Source organism: Diplotaxodon limnothrissa, linkage group LG1 (assembly GCF_057381915.1).
Source record: "Diplotaxodon limnothrissa isolate DT_005_m linkage group LG1, D_limnothrissa_male_GT1.1, whole genome shotgun sequence".
Lineage (NCBI taxonomy): Eukaryota > Metazoa > Chordata > Actinopteri > Cichliformes > Cichlidae > Diplotaxodon > Diplotaxodon limnothrissa.
This window is the reverse complement of record NC_140596.1, coordinates 43,290,686-43,310,136: the sequence shown is the minus strand read 5'-3', so window position 1 is coordinate 43,310,136 and position 19,451 is coordinate 43,290,686. Positions and strand designations below refer to the sequence as shown.

Below are 19,451 nucleotides of genomic sequence, written 5' to 3'. Positions count from 1 at the left end.
TTCCAGCATTTAACCACATCAAGAGCGTCTCACTTAGAAACGGCCACCAGAACAACCTCTGATACACACGGCCTGGCTGATGTTTTGGTGTGTTGTCTGACTCCTGAGGGGTCTTTGGAGGCATAAATTGCACACATTTGTAATTAAAAGAGTTAGCTTTTCTGATCATCAGAGTAAATAAAGTGACACGGGCAGCTAGCTGGGTGATGTATGGGAGGGGAAGACAAATTAACGTCTGCTCTCTGGGGGATTCTCAGCAGAGGCCTTCATAGCAGCAGTGGAGCAGTGCCAAAGGGCAGAGAGATTTGTAGATGATGGTGCTAATTACCAGAATGAAAACCATAATGTGACCAAGATGGAAGCAATTTAGGCAGTAGTCATTTAGCCTGCTGCTCTTCCGCCCACCGGCTGCTGCCTAGCCAGGGCTGGGGCATTAGGATGGGAAAAGTCTGGGCCAATCCACTGCCTGGGTAAACAATGAAAAACTAACGCACAGCAGAGAGCTTCTGTGGTGTAAAGAGCAAATGGAGAGAGGCCCGTGACACATTGTCCATTTGTCTTTCTTAATCTATGCTTCCAGGTCAAGAGGAGTGTATAAATGCTGAGCGCATAGTCGACTGGAAATGTTTAATTCCCCGTCATCCTACTCGGGAGTGTCTTTGTGGGATGTCTGAAGGTGCTGGTTCAAGCTGAACACGCTTGAGATTCACCTCAGCTTGCCATGATGCATGCTTGGCAAGCACCTGTTAAACCGGGAAGAACAAGGACACGCAGATGTGGACCACCCAAAAGCTGAAAAGGCTAACATTTCTTTTGCTTCAGAATGCGGCTGATAAAGTCGTTTCTGGGGGGACCCAACTGAATCTTACAGCGTGAGAAATTAGATGAAGCCTGTGGTTGTTCAGGATGTCAGAATTCAAAAGCTGAATGCTTTCCGCTTTTGTTTTTAAGGTGAGGACCGGGTTTAGCGGCAGTCTTATTCCTCACCTGTTGCGGTGGCTGGCCGAGCATATCTATATAATTTGGGATGTCTAATTGCTCTTTTAGGACGTTTATGCTCTTGCCACTGTGTAATTTTATCCACGCCGCTGTCTCTCACTTCACACAGGGCCGATACCTTTTTGTCTGCCCTTTTCCTTTGTATCAATTGGTTGGAGTTCAGCCTATTGTCGCCACAAGCTTCTTTTATATCTGCGCTCACTCTGAGCAGAGGCGCTCAGTCGGGTCCACGGGAGGGCTTTTCAGCTGCAGAGGCGAGGATTCCACCTCGGAGGCGGGTGTGCTGTCAGAGCTGCCTGTGGTGCTCGGATGCGCGCAGGGCTGAAGCTCTTCGGCTGTGTTAAGACCCCTTAAATCACTTTAATGGGACCCCGAGTGTTGGGCAGGAATTCTGCTGTTTTTTGCTACAGTTGTCGCTTCCCGGCCATGCCACAATGCTGGTGATAGCTCTGCTGCTGTTGCTGAGCCTGTGGGACCCGGTTAGTCCACGGCCCCGCTGCGCTTCGGGTCCGGCTTGCGACCCCCGGCATCGGAGAGACGCCGGGGGGCGCGGAGGAGTGTATGAACACCTCGGAGGAGCGCCGAGACACAGGAAACTTTACTGCGCTACCAAATATCATCTGCAGATCCATCCTAACGGCAAAATAGATGGCTCGCTGGATGAAAACAACCCGCTCAGTGAGTACTGAAGTTTGAAAGGAAGAGAGGTGTAAGCGGAGAGCTGTGACACTTTGTGTGTGCGTGAGAGAAAGAAAGAACCCATGTCATTACAGCCAGCCATGTGTGTGTATAATGTATATATAATGTACATATATATGCACCGATTGCGTGTAATATATACACGCAATCGGTGCAGTGATTCCAGGAACAGCGTCCGAGATCTCGCGCGCGCGCACACACACACACACATATATATATGTGTGTGTGTGTGCGTGAGGAGCGGTGAACTGAATGAGCAAGTTAAGCAAGAAAAAACTAGTTTGTTCATATGTTTGAGAGTAAAATGAAACTTTTTTCATTTTAATTCGTTTTTTTCTAAATAACGGAGAATATAAATGAATACATTTACACACATTTATACAGAAATATGGTGACATTTAAGAGAGAGAAATGTTCTATTAAACATGTCCAACACAGAAATACAAAAATGTTACTGTTGTGTGTATCACAGGCATCATGGAAATCACAGCAGTGGACGTTGGTGTTGTGGCCATAAAGGGGCTCTTCTCTGGGAGATATCTGGCCATGAATGATAAAGGACGGCTGTATGCATCGGTGTGTTCAGCACACACACACGCACTCACGCACGCACGCATCTGACATGTTGGGAATGGGTCACAGCTAGTGGAGAACACATAACACAACAAAACATGCCTTAATTATGCCATTAATTCAGCTCAATTCATTTTTATTTCTATAGCACTAAATCACTGCAACAATCAGGCAGACAGCACAGGGCCTGACACATGAGCAGCCTCTGTCCTTTGCCCTGCTTTAGTGTCACATTGTCATGTTTAGCTACTGAAAAGTAAGTGACCGTAAACTTAGTCTGCGCCACCAAAGAGGAGTGAATTTCACCGCTCCTGTTTCCAGAAAGACTAACGTGCTTCGTTCTCACATCCATTCTCCTCTCTAGGAAGTGTTCAACAAAGAGTGTGAGTTTGTGGAGCGAATCCACGAGCTGGGGTACAACACCTACGCCTCCCGCCACCACTCCACGGAGCACCCTGCTGCACCGGGAGGCGGCGGCAGCAGCAAGCGCCGGGCCAGCGCCAAGAGACAGTGGTACGTTTCCATCAACGGCAAAGGGCGGCCACGGCGAGGCTTTAAAACCCGAAGCACGGACAAAGCCTCGCTCTTTCTGCCTAGGGTGCTTGGTAACAAAGACCATGAAATGGTGAAGCGGCTGAGGGAGAGTCCGGGGCCGCATCACCATGCCCATCACCACAGCCGCCGCGCTGAGCGCCGGAGACGCCGGCATCGCGCTGGGAAAGGCTGGGCCTGACAGCCACACGTGTCGGCAGACAGTTGGAGGACAGTCTGTGATTTGCCCAAACACGGACCTTAATCCTGCCACATACTGTAGCTTGACAGCAATGGAGGATGTGGATGAATGATTCGGGTTCTTCCTCTGGATCAGTGGAAGTTTTTGTTCACAGAAGACTTGAAGTGCTGTGGCTCAGACTAAATGCTCCAGCTTGAGGAGACTCGCACACCGCCAGCCTTAGAATTAGCTGTTTACTGACTCCATGCGTCTTCAAACTTGTAAGCAAAGGTGTTCGTAAGTTCACCATCAACTTCACACAGAAGAAAAACCTTTGAAACGTGGTTGTGTTTTTGTAAATACTATTGGCATGTACAGCAGCTTTAGAGCTTTCATTTATCAAAAGCTGAGATAACAAAGACAAAGTCGTATTTTGCTGAAGCGCTACCAAACAAAAAGGACACTGAAGAGCAGACATCACAGAGAGGGGCACTTTTCACAGTATGACGCAAAGATCAAATCAGACTAACTGTGCTCACTAGCTGTATGACGTTCTTACAATGTGATGGTCTACTGTTTAGAAAGTGAAATATTTTACTAAATCTATGGATATTTATTTGGTTCCTGTGTTGTAAGTTATTGATATAACTATTTCTGCATTATAGCCATTGTGCTGTTGTTTCTTAGTGTCCACTGATTCCAACATAAAACACAAGGTACCGATCCAGCAGTTCTATCATCTGTTCATCAGAAATGTGTTTGTGCCTGAATCTGATGCAGCTGATGCAGCTGTGGACACCATGCAAATGTTTTGGGATTTATTTTAGTTTTTTATTGCTTCAAAAATTTTATTTATATAAGATGTCCTATTTTTATATGTGGAAAACCTAAAAAGCAAAATGTTTGGTTTTATTGGCCACAGATCTTTGAAGGCAGCAATGTCTGAAATGCACAGTAGGAACTTCTGACAGGTGGTGTAAAACAGCAGGATATTAGCCCAGACCCAAGCTAACGTTGTTTTGGAGGATTCTCTTTGAAATTAAAGCTCAGATTTGTATTTCATTTTTAGCTGTACACACGGCAGTCTGTCCGTCCCTCTCTCCCCGCTGCAGTATCCGCACGCTACCATAACAGGAACAAGTACAGCAAACTTTTATTTCAAGGATTTTTTCAGATTTTCAGGTTTTATCACACTTGACTCACATCTGTCGGTAGCTACCTATAAAGCCTTGTCATTCTATACCTGTAGGCACGGAAGGTTTCCTGGCCAGGACAATACCTCCTCCCAGGGGGGCTTGGAAGCAATGCCGCCTGAGACATTTGGCCTTTTTTTAAGACCAAAAGCTGCATAGCTGATAAGCAAGGCTGGCCCTTCTCAGAGCAGAAACTGTGTCATAGAAAGTGCAACACCTTGCTGTGGTTTGTCATAAACTCTAACATTACTCATCAGGAATGTTGGGCTTCAGTGAGGTCAGGGCCTATTGTGGCCCCTGCCCCTCCCTGAATACTTTTAACAAACGTTATCTCCTCAGCCTCCTCTGATGTGTCCTTTCCATCCATGTAAATCTGTGTTCTCCTACTAAACTTTATCAGACAGCCTACAGCAGTTGTGTTTATTTGCAACGTCTACGGGCATGATGGGGGGAATGGATAAGTATTTACACAATAGCTAGATGATTTTAAGCCCATCTTTTTAGATGGGCATGTTCACTAAATCTGGAAATTATGGGACACAGTTCCTCCTTCTAGGTGTAAATAATGTGTTTCGTTCAGAAATGATATATGATTAGTTATTACAGTAAAAACAACAAAAATAAACACTGTTTAAGATGATTACTCTGCCCACTGCCAATGCACACACTTTTTATGAGAATGATGGAAAATTGTTATCCCATCATCATAATGATCCGCTCACTAAGATGTGATTCTGATTTTGCCTTTAAGTCAGATAATGGCTTTGAGCAATCAGTCCCTTTTTATTAATAACAACACATTTTATAATAATAATAATAATGATGGATTGGATTTATATAGCGCTTTTCAAGGCACCCAAAGCGCTTTACAATGCCACTATTCATTCACTCTCGCATTCACACACTGGTGGAGGCAGCTACAGTTGTAGCCACAGCTGCTCTGGGGCAGACTGACAGAAGCCAGGCTGCCATATCGCGCCATCGGCCCCTCTGACCATCACCAGTAGGCATTTTAGTTTATTTTTGTATTTATTTTGGAGCATTTCAAAACACCCAGGGACACAAAAGAAACCCCGAGTCAAGTAAAAACTAGAAGACAATGGCTACTTCACACAAGTGCTGAATCTTGTCTTAAAGAGTATTCTGGTGGCCAGAAAGGCGTGTATTGGTAAAACCGCACTATATGTTAAGCATGGCCCTCTGCCCATTAAAGGAACATTTGCTAAAAGCCGAGCTTCAGACATGTGAGCTTGCATCCAATGCTCTTACTTTGGAAAGGCAGTTGGATGCCCTCTATAGGCAGCTCACTGTCCAGTCAGTTTGGAATTTTTACAAAGCACATGCTGGTCAAAGGATTATTATCTTAAAAACTACAAGATTTACAAAATAATATTTTTCCTTCATTTACCTCATTTATCATTCATGAAAGGAATGTAAAGTTCACAACGCACCACTTAATAGATCCAGGCCAACATCCAGCTGTACTGCTCCAACAACATCAGAAGAAATACCTCCTTCCCAGTCTGGATACACACAACAAGACGCTGGATACACAACCATTTTTCACCTTTTCACATGCTGTACATATGACATGATTCCAGGTTCATATCTGGATGGTTTTTATACACTAGTTTTTTGATTCTTTACATCTGTTTTAAACTTGGCGATACAAGATGATAACTATGAACGCAGACTGAGGATGAAGGAAACAAGATAGGTCACATGGATTCAGGTTTTCAGGGTAAAACAACATTTAGAAGATGAACTCGCTTTGTACAGTTTTAGAAATGATTTGTTACCAAGTTATCGAGGGTGCTCTCGGATCACTAGAAACATACTTTCATACTTTTTTTCTGGATCATAAAGATGCTATGCACGGGCTGCTACGTGGTAAATAAACAAGAGAGCAAATGAATCATGTTGGATGCTGAGACATTTTAAGCTCTGAACTGCAGCTGTCACCCAGTGAAATCTAAAACGTGTTTCACGTAGTATAATTCACTGCATACATGTAACCAAAAACCACAATAATGTCAGTACAGCATAAACAGAAAATAAAGTCAAGCATAACTTACAAACTGCAACATGGCTGAAAAGAAACATGTCAGCCTGCTTTTATTTTAGTCTGATAAAAGGACATTACAGAACCATGGACAGCGACAGCAAGAGACCTGCTGTGTGAACGCTTCACATGAATGTCTTCATTCAAAAGCCGATGCTGAGGTCCATCACATCTCAGCCCACGTAGGTGCTATCGGTGCACCAGCTACCTGAAAGGCTCAGTGCCTTGGTGTAATTTGTTTGTTGAATAATTATAACGATAGCCAAATGTCTCATCTTATTGCCTTACATGCATTTCTCTACAGTCCAGCAGCTTTAAAGAAGGTTTGTAATATTTTCATTTTCCATATTTTCAAAAAAAGAAAAAATGAATAAAAAAGGTCCAAAATCCATACTGATATTGTGGAATTCCATCTGTTGTCCTATAAGCCTGTCAGCCTATGAACCTCCAATGTCCTAAAGGACAGACACTCTTATGAGTTTGTTGGAGGTCGGTACAGGATCAGGAAGCTTTCCTATAGGTTCTGCAGCTCATCAGTCAATGTTTTTAGCAGCCTACTTGTGCATCACCAGCTAATCAGCTGAATGACTTTAGGACAAGTCCACCAGTTGCTCTGAAGGTAGCTTTGGTGGTCCAGCAGTCTAAACCTTGACCTGCTTTCCTGAAGCACTGAAATAAGCCCATGACTGCTGATACTTGAGGATTCATCCCAGCATTCCATCAGTTGTGTATGCTGGCCTTCATGCTTTTCAACTAACCAAAGGTTTTATGGACTACTTGCTATTCTTGCATAATTTTGGGTCAGTGGAAAGTGAATTTTTCTGCCAGGCAGGGCGAAAAGGGGAAGACCACACAGAAGGTTTATGAATGTAGTGAAGGAAGACATGCAGAGGGTTGGTGTGACAGAGGAGGGTCCACAGGAATGAGGTGAGATGGAGGCAGATGATCCACTGCGGTGATCCCGGAAGGGAGCGGTAAAAAATGAAAAGAGGAAGAAAAATTGCATTGGAGATCGATACCCAACCGAGTGCCTAAGATCTGCCTGCATTCATGGAGCGATTTTGCTGCACACAAAGAAACAAGGCTGGTCCAGAGATCAAAGGGCTCTGGGCTGAAAGATGTGGAAGATCTTCAAGTACTCCAACAGAGTACCATAATGAGATCCGTAATGGGACACAGCAGAGCGTGGAAATGTTAACACTCTGCATAAATGTAACAAGAATCATCACACTTATGAAATACTGAAACAAAAGAGGAGCAACGCACTGAAAGAGTGTCAAGGATGTCAGATCAGAGAAATTGTGCCATGATGTCAGCTGGTGAGTTCTAAAAAGAAGTGAAACAAAAGCAAAAATCGACTCTTTAAGGTTGGCGGTTTGAACTCAACGAACAGAGCTGAATAAAATCCTTACACACAGCCTCAAGGCTTTTTAGGAAAACTGTAAACTTCTTAGAAGTATTTCCTGACCTTTCCTTATCCAATTCAGGGACAACACTCCACACAGTCCATCACAAGGCTGCTCATGCTCACGTGAACAGTCCATCCAGTCCAACTTCACTGACGTTTTCATAATATCCATTTAATTCTGAACACAGACGCTGTGGTGCATGGATTAATAACGAACCACACAGGCGCTTCCAGTCAAATAAAGACTTGGTCAACAATGACAGCATACTTATCATACTACAGACTGTATTTATTCGTACCATTGTTTTCTATAAGGGTCCGGGACATGATTTCCTAGTAGCAGTCTTAAGTTGGCGCTCTTTTTTCCACTCGGTTGAACTGGACCTGTGTTGTTTTCCTGTTATTGTTCATTTATAGAACTGTCTCCTGTGTGTTAACTTGGCGGTTTCCTATTTTACATCCTCCCATACATAAATTATGATATTCTGCTGCTGATAATGAAAGGCTCGCACAAAGAGGTTTTTTGGTCATTATTGAGCTTTTATTGCTTTATTTTCCAAAGATTGTGCGCGGAGATAACGAGGCCATTATTGGAAGTGAATAAAGCCCTGCTTTCGGTGCGGCTGACTGTGAAGAAGTACTTTGTGGATTTTTACTAAGTGTGGAGCAGTGATGTAATGTGTATGCAGGTATAAATATAGAGGTCTGGCTTTGCCGAGTCCATGCAGATCAATGTCGCTCCCGGGCGCTGCTGCCTGCTTCGCTCTGCTTCTCGCTCTTCTCTCTTCACTGGAGAGTCGAACACTGGGAAGCTGCTCTCACAGACGGAGCCGGGATGGGCTCTCTGACCGCCCTGCGGACCGTCCTGGTGCTTGGCCTGGTTGGCAGACTGGCAGGATGCGCTCCCGGCCTGAACGGCACGGCGGACCGCTGGGAAGCCCTTTACTCCCGGTCCCTCGCTCGAATCCAGGGGGAGAAGCGGGAGGAGAGCGGCCGGGACAGCGACTACCTCCTGGGCATTAAGAGGTTGAGGCGGCTCTATTGCAACGTGGGGATCGGTTTTCACATCCAGGTGTTACCAGATGGCAGAATAACGGGAGTACACAACGAACATCGTTACAGTAAGTTTGCGATTGATACTTTATTTCCTCACTGCTCTGACTCTGTGTTTGAACACGAAAAGCAAAGACAACTCCAGAGAAACGACTGAAGAAGTTCTTAGAACAGGAAGCAGTCACCTCAGCTGACTTATGATTGATCGCATTTTCTCTAACTGCGAATAAAACGGGGCCACACACCTGATCCGTCAGACCCGCGCACGTGTATAGTCTGACCCACGCCACAGTACCAACATCTGGAGCGTAGGATTGTGCTGCTGTGACCTAAAGGCTGGAACTAAAGTTAGGTCCAGCCTGCGGGCCGTTGCTCGTGCAACTTAAAATCATTTGCAGACACGAAGAATGACTAACTTCTGTTTACTCGCGGGGACAAGACAGTGAAAGCTTGTTTTTATGTGTGTGACTATTCTAAGACGAGGCGTAAAACCTCAGGGATATACATTACATATACACTGCATATATTTACAGAAAACCCAAGCGAGGACTGGAAACCTCTGACACACTCTTTAAAATGATACATGGAACTAAAAGACGCAGTCGGTCAGCAGCCTGTCAAGGCCTGCTGAGGAAACGCATCAGCTGGCGTCCGATTAGCCTTCGCGTGTTTCTGATACCTTTTCAGATATGAGCTGTTCAGCGCTGGGTGTTCCAGGGTAGTGAGCCAAGCTCCAAACACTTCTTGCCTCACTGTCATTTCTCAAGGTGAAAATATTCAGTTATGTTCAAAAATGTCAGAGCTGGATTTCATTCAGCCTGACATGACATCACATATATTTAAAGGGAGTGTATTTGTTAGTGTTTTAACTTATATTAAGATCAGGGGCGCCACAATGTGCCAGGTGTTTTCTCTGGAATTCAAACATGTGTTTACCGAAATTTCAAATGTCAGTCTGACCATCCAGCTCACTTCCTTACACAAGCAGTAATGTCGGTGTGAGCGCGCGCGCGGGGTAGCACGCGGGGTATCACACCGGCGTGTTGTAGTAAGTGTGCTGCTTTTTGTCTTCAGGTCTCCTGCAGATCTCTCCGGTGGAGAGAGGAGTGGTGACCTTGCTGGGCATTCGCAGCGGACTTTTTGTGGCCATGAACCGACGGGGAAAGCTGTACGGATCTGTGAGTGCACAACGAAAACTCTGATTATATCACACACACACACACACACACACACACACACACACACACACACACACACACACACACACTTAGTATCATGCAGCTCTGATGTCCGGCTTTATGAAGCGATTCTGAAGTCATGAATCCAAGCTGCTGTATACACGTACCCAGTTCATTCTGGCCAGGATTAAAAAGTCTAATAATTGTTTAATTGAAAAATTGTATTGAAATCAGTGTCAGATAAGCAATAAAATATAATTTATTCAAATAATCAATTAATAACAATGTAATTGGTTAAAATATTGGAATCGGCACACATGCAGTTAACAGCCTTTCTTCAAGTCGCCTGCACTGGAGGGATGGAGGCATTGTTATTTTCAAAAAGATCCATCCATCCATCTATTTATTAAGTAGATGCAGGACAAGTAGACCCAGATTATGCCAATGCAATGCATGACAGAGCCACGGGGTACCTTAACTGTAGGATTCATAGGCTAAGGTGGGGTTTTTTTATCTTTTAATTTGTCATATTTATCCTACAACATCACTTGCTTAGTTTGGTGAGACAGAAGTAGTATGAAATATGTTGATAAAGAAAAGATTAAAATAAAACCTGGCTTACTGTTTACTGGTACAGTCACTGTTTACAGACTGTTCACATACAACAGGGAATAAGTATAAAAGGGGTGATGCTCAAGGTTTACAGTAACCAAATAAATACACCTTGGGTGCAGAGATGGTTTTTATAGCTTTAAATAAAAATAAATTATAATTATTTGTTAACATTTATAATTAGCAACGTGCAGCATAGCTGCTCTTAAAAACCCATTTTAATGCCAAATATTAAAAAACTGTATTCTAGATACATTTTCATGAAAACATTTATCGTATTAGTGTAAAAGTCCAATGAACTGTTTGATTCTGACTTTTATCCAACACACACAGCTCACCCAGCTCCGGCTTCTATTGCTGATGGTGCTTTCTCAATAAAAGCCATGACCAGTTCCAGTTAATGTTTTCAATATTGTTCCAAAAGGAGGTACCAGACTGTCAGCTGATAGTATTTCTGATGATTTTGTTGGATGCTTTGCAGCTGATGAAGGTGCATTCACGGTCAGCATAAACGGTGTTTGGATGGTGTGTTTACCTGTGGGACTAGCTAAATGTTTAAATGCACCAATTCATCAAAAAAAAAAAGTCATTGTTTTGTCTTGATACTGTAGGAACTTGAAAGAGACATAAAATTTGAGTATAAAGGTAACAAACCATCCGGACTAAGGATGGTTCCTTTACCAAGCCAGCTGTTGTTAAAAAACGTCTTATTTTGTTTTTTATTATCATTGTTGTTCCAGGTAAAATATTTAGATAGTAAAATGATGGGTTTGTACAATGACCAGCCCAATAACGTTTGTGAGGGGAATGTAAGATACAGTGAAATAAAAGCTAGTCCTCCACCTGAGTTAAATAGATGAAGTGTTATAGCATTTCAAAGTGGTTTTTTAACATATAAGTTTAAATAAGAATTGAAAAACTCAATGGCATGATTAAAACTAACTCTCCACTGCAGAGGTTATGTAGCGCCTTATCATTCTCAATCCAGTGAGCAAAAATGAACCAATCAGACCCTGGCGTCCCGAGTCCTGTAGCACTCACATCATTCATCATTTCACAATGTTTTTTTTTTGTCTAAAATCTGCCTGAGATAGCTCCTGCACAATAACAGCCTTGCAGTCAGAAAGAAATCAATTGTTTGATAATGATCAGAATGAACAATGCAAACTGAAACACCCTCAGAAATGTCCCCACATCTTTGTTTTGTGTCTGCCTTCAAACAATCAGCATTTCCAATAATCTCTATTCTTTTTCAGTTACATTACAACAACGAGTGTAAGTTCAGAGAGACGCTCCTTGCCAACAACTACAATGCTTACGAGTCAGTTGCCTACCCAAGGATGTTCATCGGCCTGAGTAAGAACGGCAAAACAAAACGAGGAAACAGAGTGTCACCCGCCATGACAGTGACACATTTCTTGCCAAGAATCTACTGGCCTCATAAATAGACTTCACCTCAATTTTGAGATTCGGGAAGAACTCCAACATGAGATGCACTTTCACTCCAAGTTTTATGCAAGTGTATCATATTTGATTTTCTGCTATGTATATATTCATTTTTTATATATCTGTGCCTGAAAGCTATTTTCTATTTAGGAAGTCTTTTTCACTGTTGGTAGGAGATGTAAAATGTGTTATTTATGCTGCTCTTGTCATTGGAAGATTTGCTTTTAATTAATTTATTAATTTATTTATTTTTCTGACACAGGAAAAGGGAACAGCAAAATACAACATTTAGAGCTTTAATATGTTCTTTTTTCTGTCTAAGCTTGAAAAAACAAACGAGTTTCTTTGGTGTGAGAAACAGCACTGATTGCTTAATGCTCCAACTCTTTGTGTGAGGCACTGGACCCTAATTGAAACAGTATCATATTACTAAAGGAAGAGAGAGGATGGAAAGAGGGGAGAGTCTAAGACCCTATCAACCACTTCTGGTCTGTTTATAGCTCTGCCAGCGGGATGAACTCTGAACTTTTGTGCTGTCAGTCTCAGTGAGATCTATAAGTCGCAAAGAGAGAGAGGGATCCTCTTTGATGTCATGTTAGTAGATAATATGGAGGTTTAAAGGCAAAGTGAAAAAGCTGAAATTGAAGTGGGATTCATGATACTGCATTTGTGTCTGTTTGGGCATCTGGTTACGCAGAGTGAAGGATTTTGGGTATGCAACCAAAGCATGCATGCACATAGACCAAAGGGGATGACACTGTGCATAGGTTGAAAGCTAACTGGTTGAGTAGTGTGCCTGAACAGCAAAGGAAGCAGCAGTGAAGTTCACCACATAGTTGCCTGAAAAGCAAGGGCAGTGCCTGAATAAACTCTTTTCAACACCAAGGTCCTTTACTGCATTTTTATGCAGACTTGCCGATCTTCTTTTAAGCACATGCGTTTGCTCTTGCCCTGGTGCGTAACAGCACCAATGCAAAAGAACACTTTAAGGTCTCTTCACCACTCTGGGAACTCTGAGAAGAGGTCACAGTAGGACTATTGTTTATCTGATGTAGTTGTCTGATAGATATGTAAAAGGGAAGTAAGGAGTGGCTCTGATAGGTTTAGGACAGTGAAGGACAGTGTCAGTCTCTTGTCTCCACTAATACTGTATGTCAAGACTATCCTACTTTTATAAATGAAAAATAACTCAGGTAAAAAAAAAAAAAAAAGTACTTTCCAGTAATTGTCACTTACAGTTACTGTGTAAAAGTATTTCTTTAAAATCATTTTTTTTCCACATTTATTTTATGTATGATGATGTAAAACTTTACAGTCTTTTTTAAAGTTTGATAGTAATATTGACGCCAATCTACTGTTAGTAAATACACCACTTAAAAAATGAAAGGAACACTTCAGCTGTCAATAGGGAAAAAAAAGCATGCTGATATGGACTGGGTAATGTGTTAGGAATGAAAGGATGCCCGATTGTTTGATAAAAATGAAAATTATGAACATACAGAGGTCTGCATTCCCTAAAAATCAAAGTGAAAAACAAAAGATCCAGCACGCTAGTCCGTTTTGACGAAATGTTATTGCAGCAACCTAAAACGGTACTCAGTAGTTTGCATGGCTCCCATGTGCGTGTATGCATGCCTGACAATGTGCTACTAATAACAGATTAAAGATCTCCACCGAGATCTGGATCAGGACATCACTGAGCTCATGGGCAGCCTGAGGTGCAACCTGGTGACATTGGATGGACTGAAACAAAACGTCCTAGAGGAGTTCTATTGGATTTAGGTCAGGCGAGCGTGGGAACCAGTCGGTGGCATCAATTCCTTCATCCTCCATGAACTGCCTGCATACTCTCACCACATACAGCCGTGCTGTCATACACCAGGAGGAACCCAGACCCACTGCACCAGTGTAGGGTCTGACAATGTGTCCAAAGATTTCCTTCTGATACCTAATGGCAGTCAGGCCTGTTCTTTGCTCCATGGATATGCCTCCCCAAACCATCCATGGTCCTGGACAGTGAGCATGGGGCCTACCAGTAGATTTCTCATTGTGTGTCAAAGACATTCACACCAGTGGCCTGCTGAAAGGTCAATTTGTAGCCTTGGCAGTGCTCATCCTGTTCCTCCTTGCACAAAGGAGCAGATACCGGTACTGCTAATGGGATAAACCTTCCAGTCATTCTTGTTTTGGGGGTTGTCTCATTGTTGCCCCTCTAGTGCACCTGTCGTTAATTTTATTAACACCAAAGCAGCTGAATCTGATTAACACCTCCCTCTGCTACTTGACTGGCCAGATCAACGTCCCAGATGTTTAATTAACTTGATGTTATACTTGGATTAAAAAGTGCTCCTTTCATTTTTTTAAGCAGAACTAAACTAGCTGCACTAAGTGAGCTAGTTCAGCTTAGTCAGTGACAGTCAGTCGCGGGCCTACTAGCTAGCTAGCTAGCTTAGTGCAACAACTGAACTAGCTGCACTAAGCTAGCTAGTTCAGCTTACTGCAGCTAGCTAGCTAGCTTAGTGGAGCAATTGAACTAGCTAGTTCAGCTTAGCTTAAAGTCAGCAAATTTCATCAACCAGCACGCCTGATGCTCCCTGACCAACATATGTGCTGTTGGTTTAATTTATGTTATCCTGGGATAATGGCATCAGGTGAACCACAAATAGGCCAACAATGTTGTACACCTTAGCTTATTAAAGTAATCTAAACAAAGATACAAGAGTACAAGTGAGATTAAGAGGTAGTGAGGTTGGTTTTCTGGTGCATTTCACCAGCTGTTATTTCCACATGCAGTGCTAATAAAAGAAAAAAATTCTCTCCATCCATCCATTTTGGAGAAAATGCTCTGAAAAACTCCGTCGCTCTTCTGGAACAATCTCTACTTCCTTTAAGTGAATTTGTCTTTTATTTTCCTCTGTATCAACGACCACTTTCAGGTGTTGATTTAATTTCCTGTAGCATTAGCTGTCCCGCCTGGCTCAGTTTTGTGTCTATTTTTGCCAAACCCTGTCCTTCTTGCATTTGTCTCTGTCTCTCTATGTCCCTGTAGTTGACTGCAGCTCAGCACTGTTGGTCATGTTGTCCTAGTTGCTCCTTGTCACGTTCCAGCTATCTTTACCCTGTGATTTACTTTTAGAAAGGATAATCATGGAAGAAATATTTACAGACAGCTGTTGGACTGTACTATATGCTAGGGCCAGTAACCCTATATTTTTCTTTATATATTTTGTAAATATAACCTCTGAGTAACTGAAGGTGCTGGTATTCCTTTCAGGGGGGAGGGTCAGATTTAGAGCAACTGAGTGGTGTGGTGGATACTGCCTGAAGGCAAAAGGTGCTTTTAATTTGTTCACTTTTATGCAGTCATTGAACAACGTCACCAAACATCATTAACCAAGTTTAACAAACACAGAGGAGAAAGGCGAAAGGCGACCTCTTCTTGCTTGCTTTAGTTTTTCTTCTCTTGCCTGTTTTCTCATTCAGCCTCTTTGTTGAGAGCTTTGAAATCTCAGTTTCAACATTCCACATACGATGGCGCATACTGTAGCCAACTGATTGCTGTTTCAGATTGAACCATTTTCATCACTGGGTTACGGAGCCTTCAGTAGAAGTTACGCTTGATTAGCACATGGTAGAGTCACACTGAATGCACACGCTAACTACTGCAAATAGTTCAGGCAAATATTATGCAAACTGTGTCTGTTGTGGCTTTATGTCCTGATCTCTGGAAACAGGCATTAATCCCAAGACTGACCGAAGCACTGCAGCATCGCTGTGATTTACACTTCAAAAGAAGTGTATAGAAACTACCAAGCCACTCTCTGCTTGTCCTCAAACATATGTTACAGTGTGATGTTTGGACATCCATTTGGATGTCAAAGTTGGACAGCAGTGATTTAAACAAGTATACTGCTGTGCCTGTTGCTCTCAGCTAGGTTAAGTATTCTCCAGTATCACTGATTTGCATGGCAGGCATTATATGTACAGTAAAATACCTTTCTGCCTTGTGTCTCTAACCTAGGGCCATCCCTCTGTCCCACCTGCTCATTTGATTATCCAAGCAACAGCAGTGCAGCCTGCAGCTAGTACAAAGTGAGCAAATACTTTTTCACAGCACTGTAAACTCTGGTTAAAGTATGCAAATTGCTCACAGCAGGTTGAATATAAATGCGGACATGTGGCCTGTCTCAGACTGAGGCATTACAGAAAGATGCATTGATTTTATTTATGGTCGAAAGCAACCGAACCCCCACATTTCTTTGCACGTTACTGTTAAAGTAGCTTTTATTTTTATTCTTATTTTATCAATGTGGCTCAATCCATTCAGATGTAACTAATTATGCTTTTGGGACTGGATTTCTTCGTTCAAACTGGTTTATCATGAAGTACAAAACTGGTGATCTGTGATTGTGTGCTGCTTCTGGGCCACTGTTCAGAAAAAAATGATGACATGATCCTGTACTACGTTTGATTCTGAGTCAACCTACTTTTATCCGATGTCCTGTGGTTTTATACAGGACTTAATAAAGTATACTACAGTATGTGCTGTACACATGGTTAAAGTCCACCGTAAGGGGAAACCCGATCCCCTAAATGTAAAGTTTATGATTGTCTGTACTGTATAATAAGCTTTGATCAATCTGACATTCACATATAAAAATGCAGTATGTATATATGACATGGCATTACACGCGTGTATCCATGTTGTGGGGCAAGTACATAAAACATAACATTTTGTCTCCTCTCTGCAGTAGTTTGTGGCTCATCTTGTTTAATTTTCATGGCCTCTGTGCTCATTTGTTTTGGTTTCTCTTTCCCCTCACACACCCTAACTGCTCACAGCAGATAACCACCACTAGCCCAGTTCTCCTGAAATTGTCTTCCTGTTAAAAAGGAGTTCATTTTCTCCCGCACTGCCATGTTCTAGGTCAGGGATGATCAACAGATCGTTGTAGCTCCATCAATAATAACACAGTACCTTTATCACACAATGTAAAGGAAGTGGAGATATGATTGGGTGGTAACGCTGAATTAAACTGCAGACCTCGGTAAAATACAGGAATTAATTTCTACTTTCCAGGCAATTTCTGCCTTTTTGTTAATATTATCGAAATCCTATTTGTTTCTAGAGGTGTTAAAAGCTCTACACCAGGGTGTCAAACTGATTTTAAATCGCAGACCCACAGCCCACTTTGATCTTAAGCAGGCGGGAGCAGTGAAACTCTCCTTTCTGTCAGTGTAAAGAAGTTACATATTTAACTGTGACAAAGGAAGAAATCTGTCAGCACGACCCTTTGGACGTAAATTGTAAGAAATAAATGTGTAAAATTACAGAAAAAGTCCTGGTAGCTCATTATCCATACTGTCCAGTTTGTTTGTTTTTCTTAGTCATAAAAAACAGACATTTCTATAGCAGAAAGTGAAAAACAGAAACGTTTCGGTTTTTCATAATGTTACAGAGGGTCGTTTTGTAATTTGGGGTAAATGTTTGACAGTTGATATTTCTTCGGTATTGCATAGCCGAAATTAGGCTTTCTTGTCAGAGGTCATTTTGGGGAAAAAAATTAAAAAATGAAAATAAAGAAACAGGCCGACAACAGTAGACTGGTGTGTAATAAGTTGAGTTTTGGTCCAAGAGTAACGAAACCTGCAGTTTCACAATCTGTAAGATGTCGGCTTTCAGCGTTTGACAGTATGTCCGTGTACGTGCCCTCAGGTGAACGATCCATGCTTCGTGGAATTTTTTTTACCTGCTCTTTAATCATTTGTAGTTTTAGCCGTTAGTGGTTCTCGAAATTGTTTTGTGGTCTTATAAGAGTTTTGGACGTTTCTGTGGATACCACACAATTCTATGTTTTTACTAACAGATCTGGCGGTACATTACGTAAACCACATGTTCTCCCTTTCAGGCATTGGGGATCAACAGGATAACTGTTTATTACCGTGAGGTTTTTATGAGTAGGAAAAACTGTAAAACTTGTGAAAATACAGGTAAAAGTCCAACATTTCTGCTTGTGCCTGTTTGTGGTGAGCACCAGATCAAACAAGTTAAGAACTATAAATGGGTTCAAGTGCACATTCAGGCCTGTGAGACTCACTCACACTGAGCCATGGTTCTGTGCTACATGTAGACATTTCTGTATCTCTGCCAGTCAAAGACACTTTGGATATAGTTTATTGTATGTAATATTCAATACTGAACTTACATACATCGGGTTTAAGGCCTGGACAAGTTTTGAAACCTTTTGTCCTCCACAATGGCAAATGGCTGAAAAATAAAACTGTGATTGGCTGCATGGTGTGCCACACCTGCCTGCATGGATTCTCAGAAGGGCTGAAGATTCGGCTCCCACATACCGATGGGCCATTAACAACTGACATATGAAACTACCCCGGATGTTTGACACCCCTGCTCTACACTATATGGCCCTACTGAAATATAGAAACTCACTTTTTCCAGTGATCATCTAAAAAAGGCCAGTTGAGATTAGAGATGGACCGATCCGATATTACGTATCGGTATCGGTCCGATACTGACCTAAATTACTGGATCGGATATCAGAGAGAAATAAAAAATGTAATCCGATCCATTAAATATCACGAAAGCACCTCACAAAACTTGCGACACGGCGTAATTCGCCTCATAACCATAGCACATCGAAGCAGTATGCATCACGTGATAGAGCGGCTGTGACGTGCCAGGTCTGGTTGAGCATTTGGAGCTTCGCTACCAACCCGGCATTTCATCTCTGACAGAGTTATCCCGAGAGAAGTAAAGCAAGTGTGTAAGTCCATCTCTGAATGTTTGTAAAGCATTCCCATGTTAAGCTTAACAAGCGATATATGGAGCGACTGCCTCTCTCTCTGTCCTGCTGCTACTTCAATCATGAAACTGATCAATGATCAGCTGATCGGCTTTTCTGTCGCGAGTCCGTCTCTCTTGTTTGTTTTTGGCCCACTTTGCACCAGAAAGAGGAAACCAGCGGCTGAACAACAGCAGCACGTTTAAGCTTGATCAGCTGTTGTTAGAATTTATTTAATATTACTTTCTACTCGAGGATCTTTTTCTACGTAGCTGACGCTGGTAACTGTGCAGGGGCGGATCTAGCAAAGTTTAGCCAGGGGGGCCGATAGGGCATTAACAGGGAAAAGGGGGCACAAAGACATACTTTTCTTTCTTATTCTCATTTAAAATGTCTCGCTTTTAATAAATAATTATCTGAATCTTACACCCAAAGTTTTAATCTTATGTAAAATGTATAGAAGTCAATTACTGTATATAGTAACTGTTAAGTCTAATATACCCTAGTAAGCTACAGTACTTTTTCCTTTGGGAAGGTACCATCTGTGCAGTCTGCAGCTCTGTTGAAGAAAGATGTTGAATCTATTTAATATTTCTTGAAAAATAATTTATTTCTGTGCATTTTTTTTCACACTGCATCAAATTAAGGTTGATTACGTCGATTAAGCATCATGAGGTGGGGGGTGAGGGGTGGTTCCCTATTTTTTTTTTTTT

The 19,451-nt window shown here is 42.2% G+C and overlaps 2 protein-coding genes across 2 annotated transcripts; both read left to right on the top strand.

The window, feature by feature from the left end:
* The first annotated feature begins 1,433 nt into the window (after positions 1 to 1,433).
* On the top strand, positions 1,434 to 3,004 carry fgf3 (fibroblast growth factor 3). The gene is made up of 3 exons (XM_085350711.1): positions 1,434 to 1,677; positions 2,171 to 2,274; positions 2,636 to 3,004. The coding sequence occupies exons 1-3, from the start codon at positions 1,434 to 1,436 to the stop codon at positions 3,002 to 3,004; spliced, it is 717 nt and encodes a 238-aa protein (XP_085206837.1).
* Positions 3,005 to 8,481: 5,477 nt separating this feature from the next.
* fgf4 (fibroblast growth factor 4) lies at positions 8,482 to 11,937 on the top strand. Its single transcript, XM_085350765.1, has 3 exons — positions 8,482 to 8,767; positions 9,774 to 9,877; positions 11,746 to 11,937. The coding sequence occupies exons 1-3, from the start codon at positions 8,482 to 8,484 to the stop codon at positions 11,935 to 11,937; spliced, it is 582 nt and encodes a 193-aa protein (XP_085206891.1).
* The last annotated feature ends 7,514 nt before the right edge of the window (positions 11,938 to 19,451 follow it).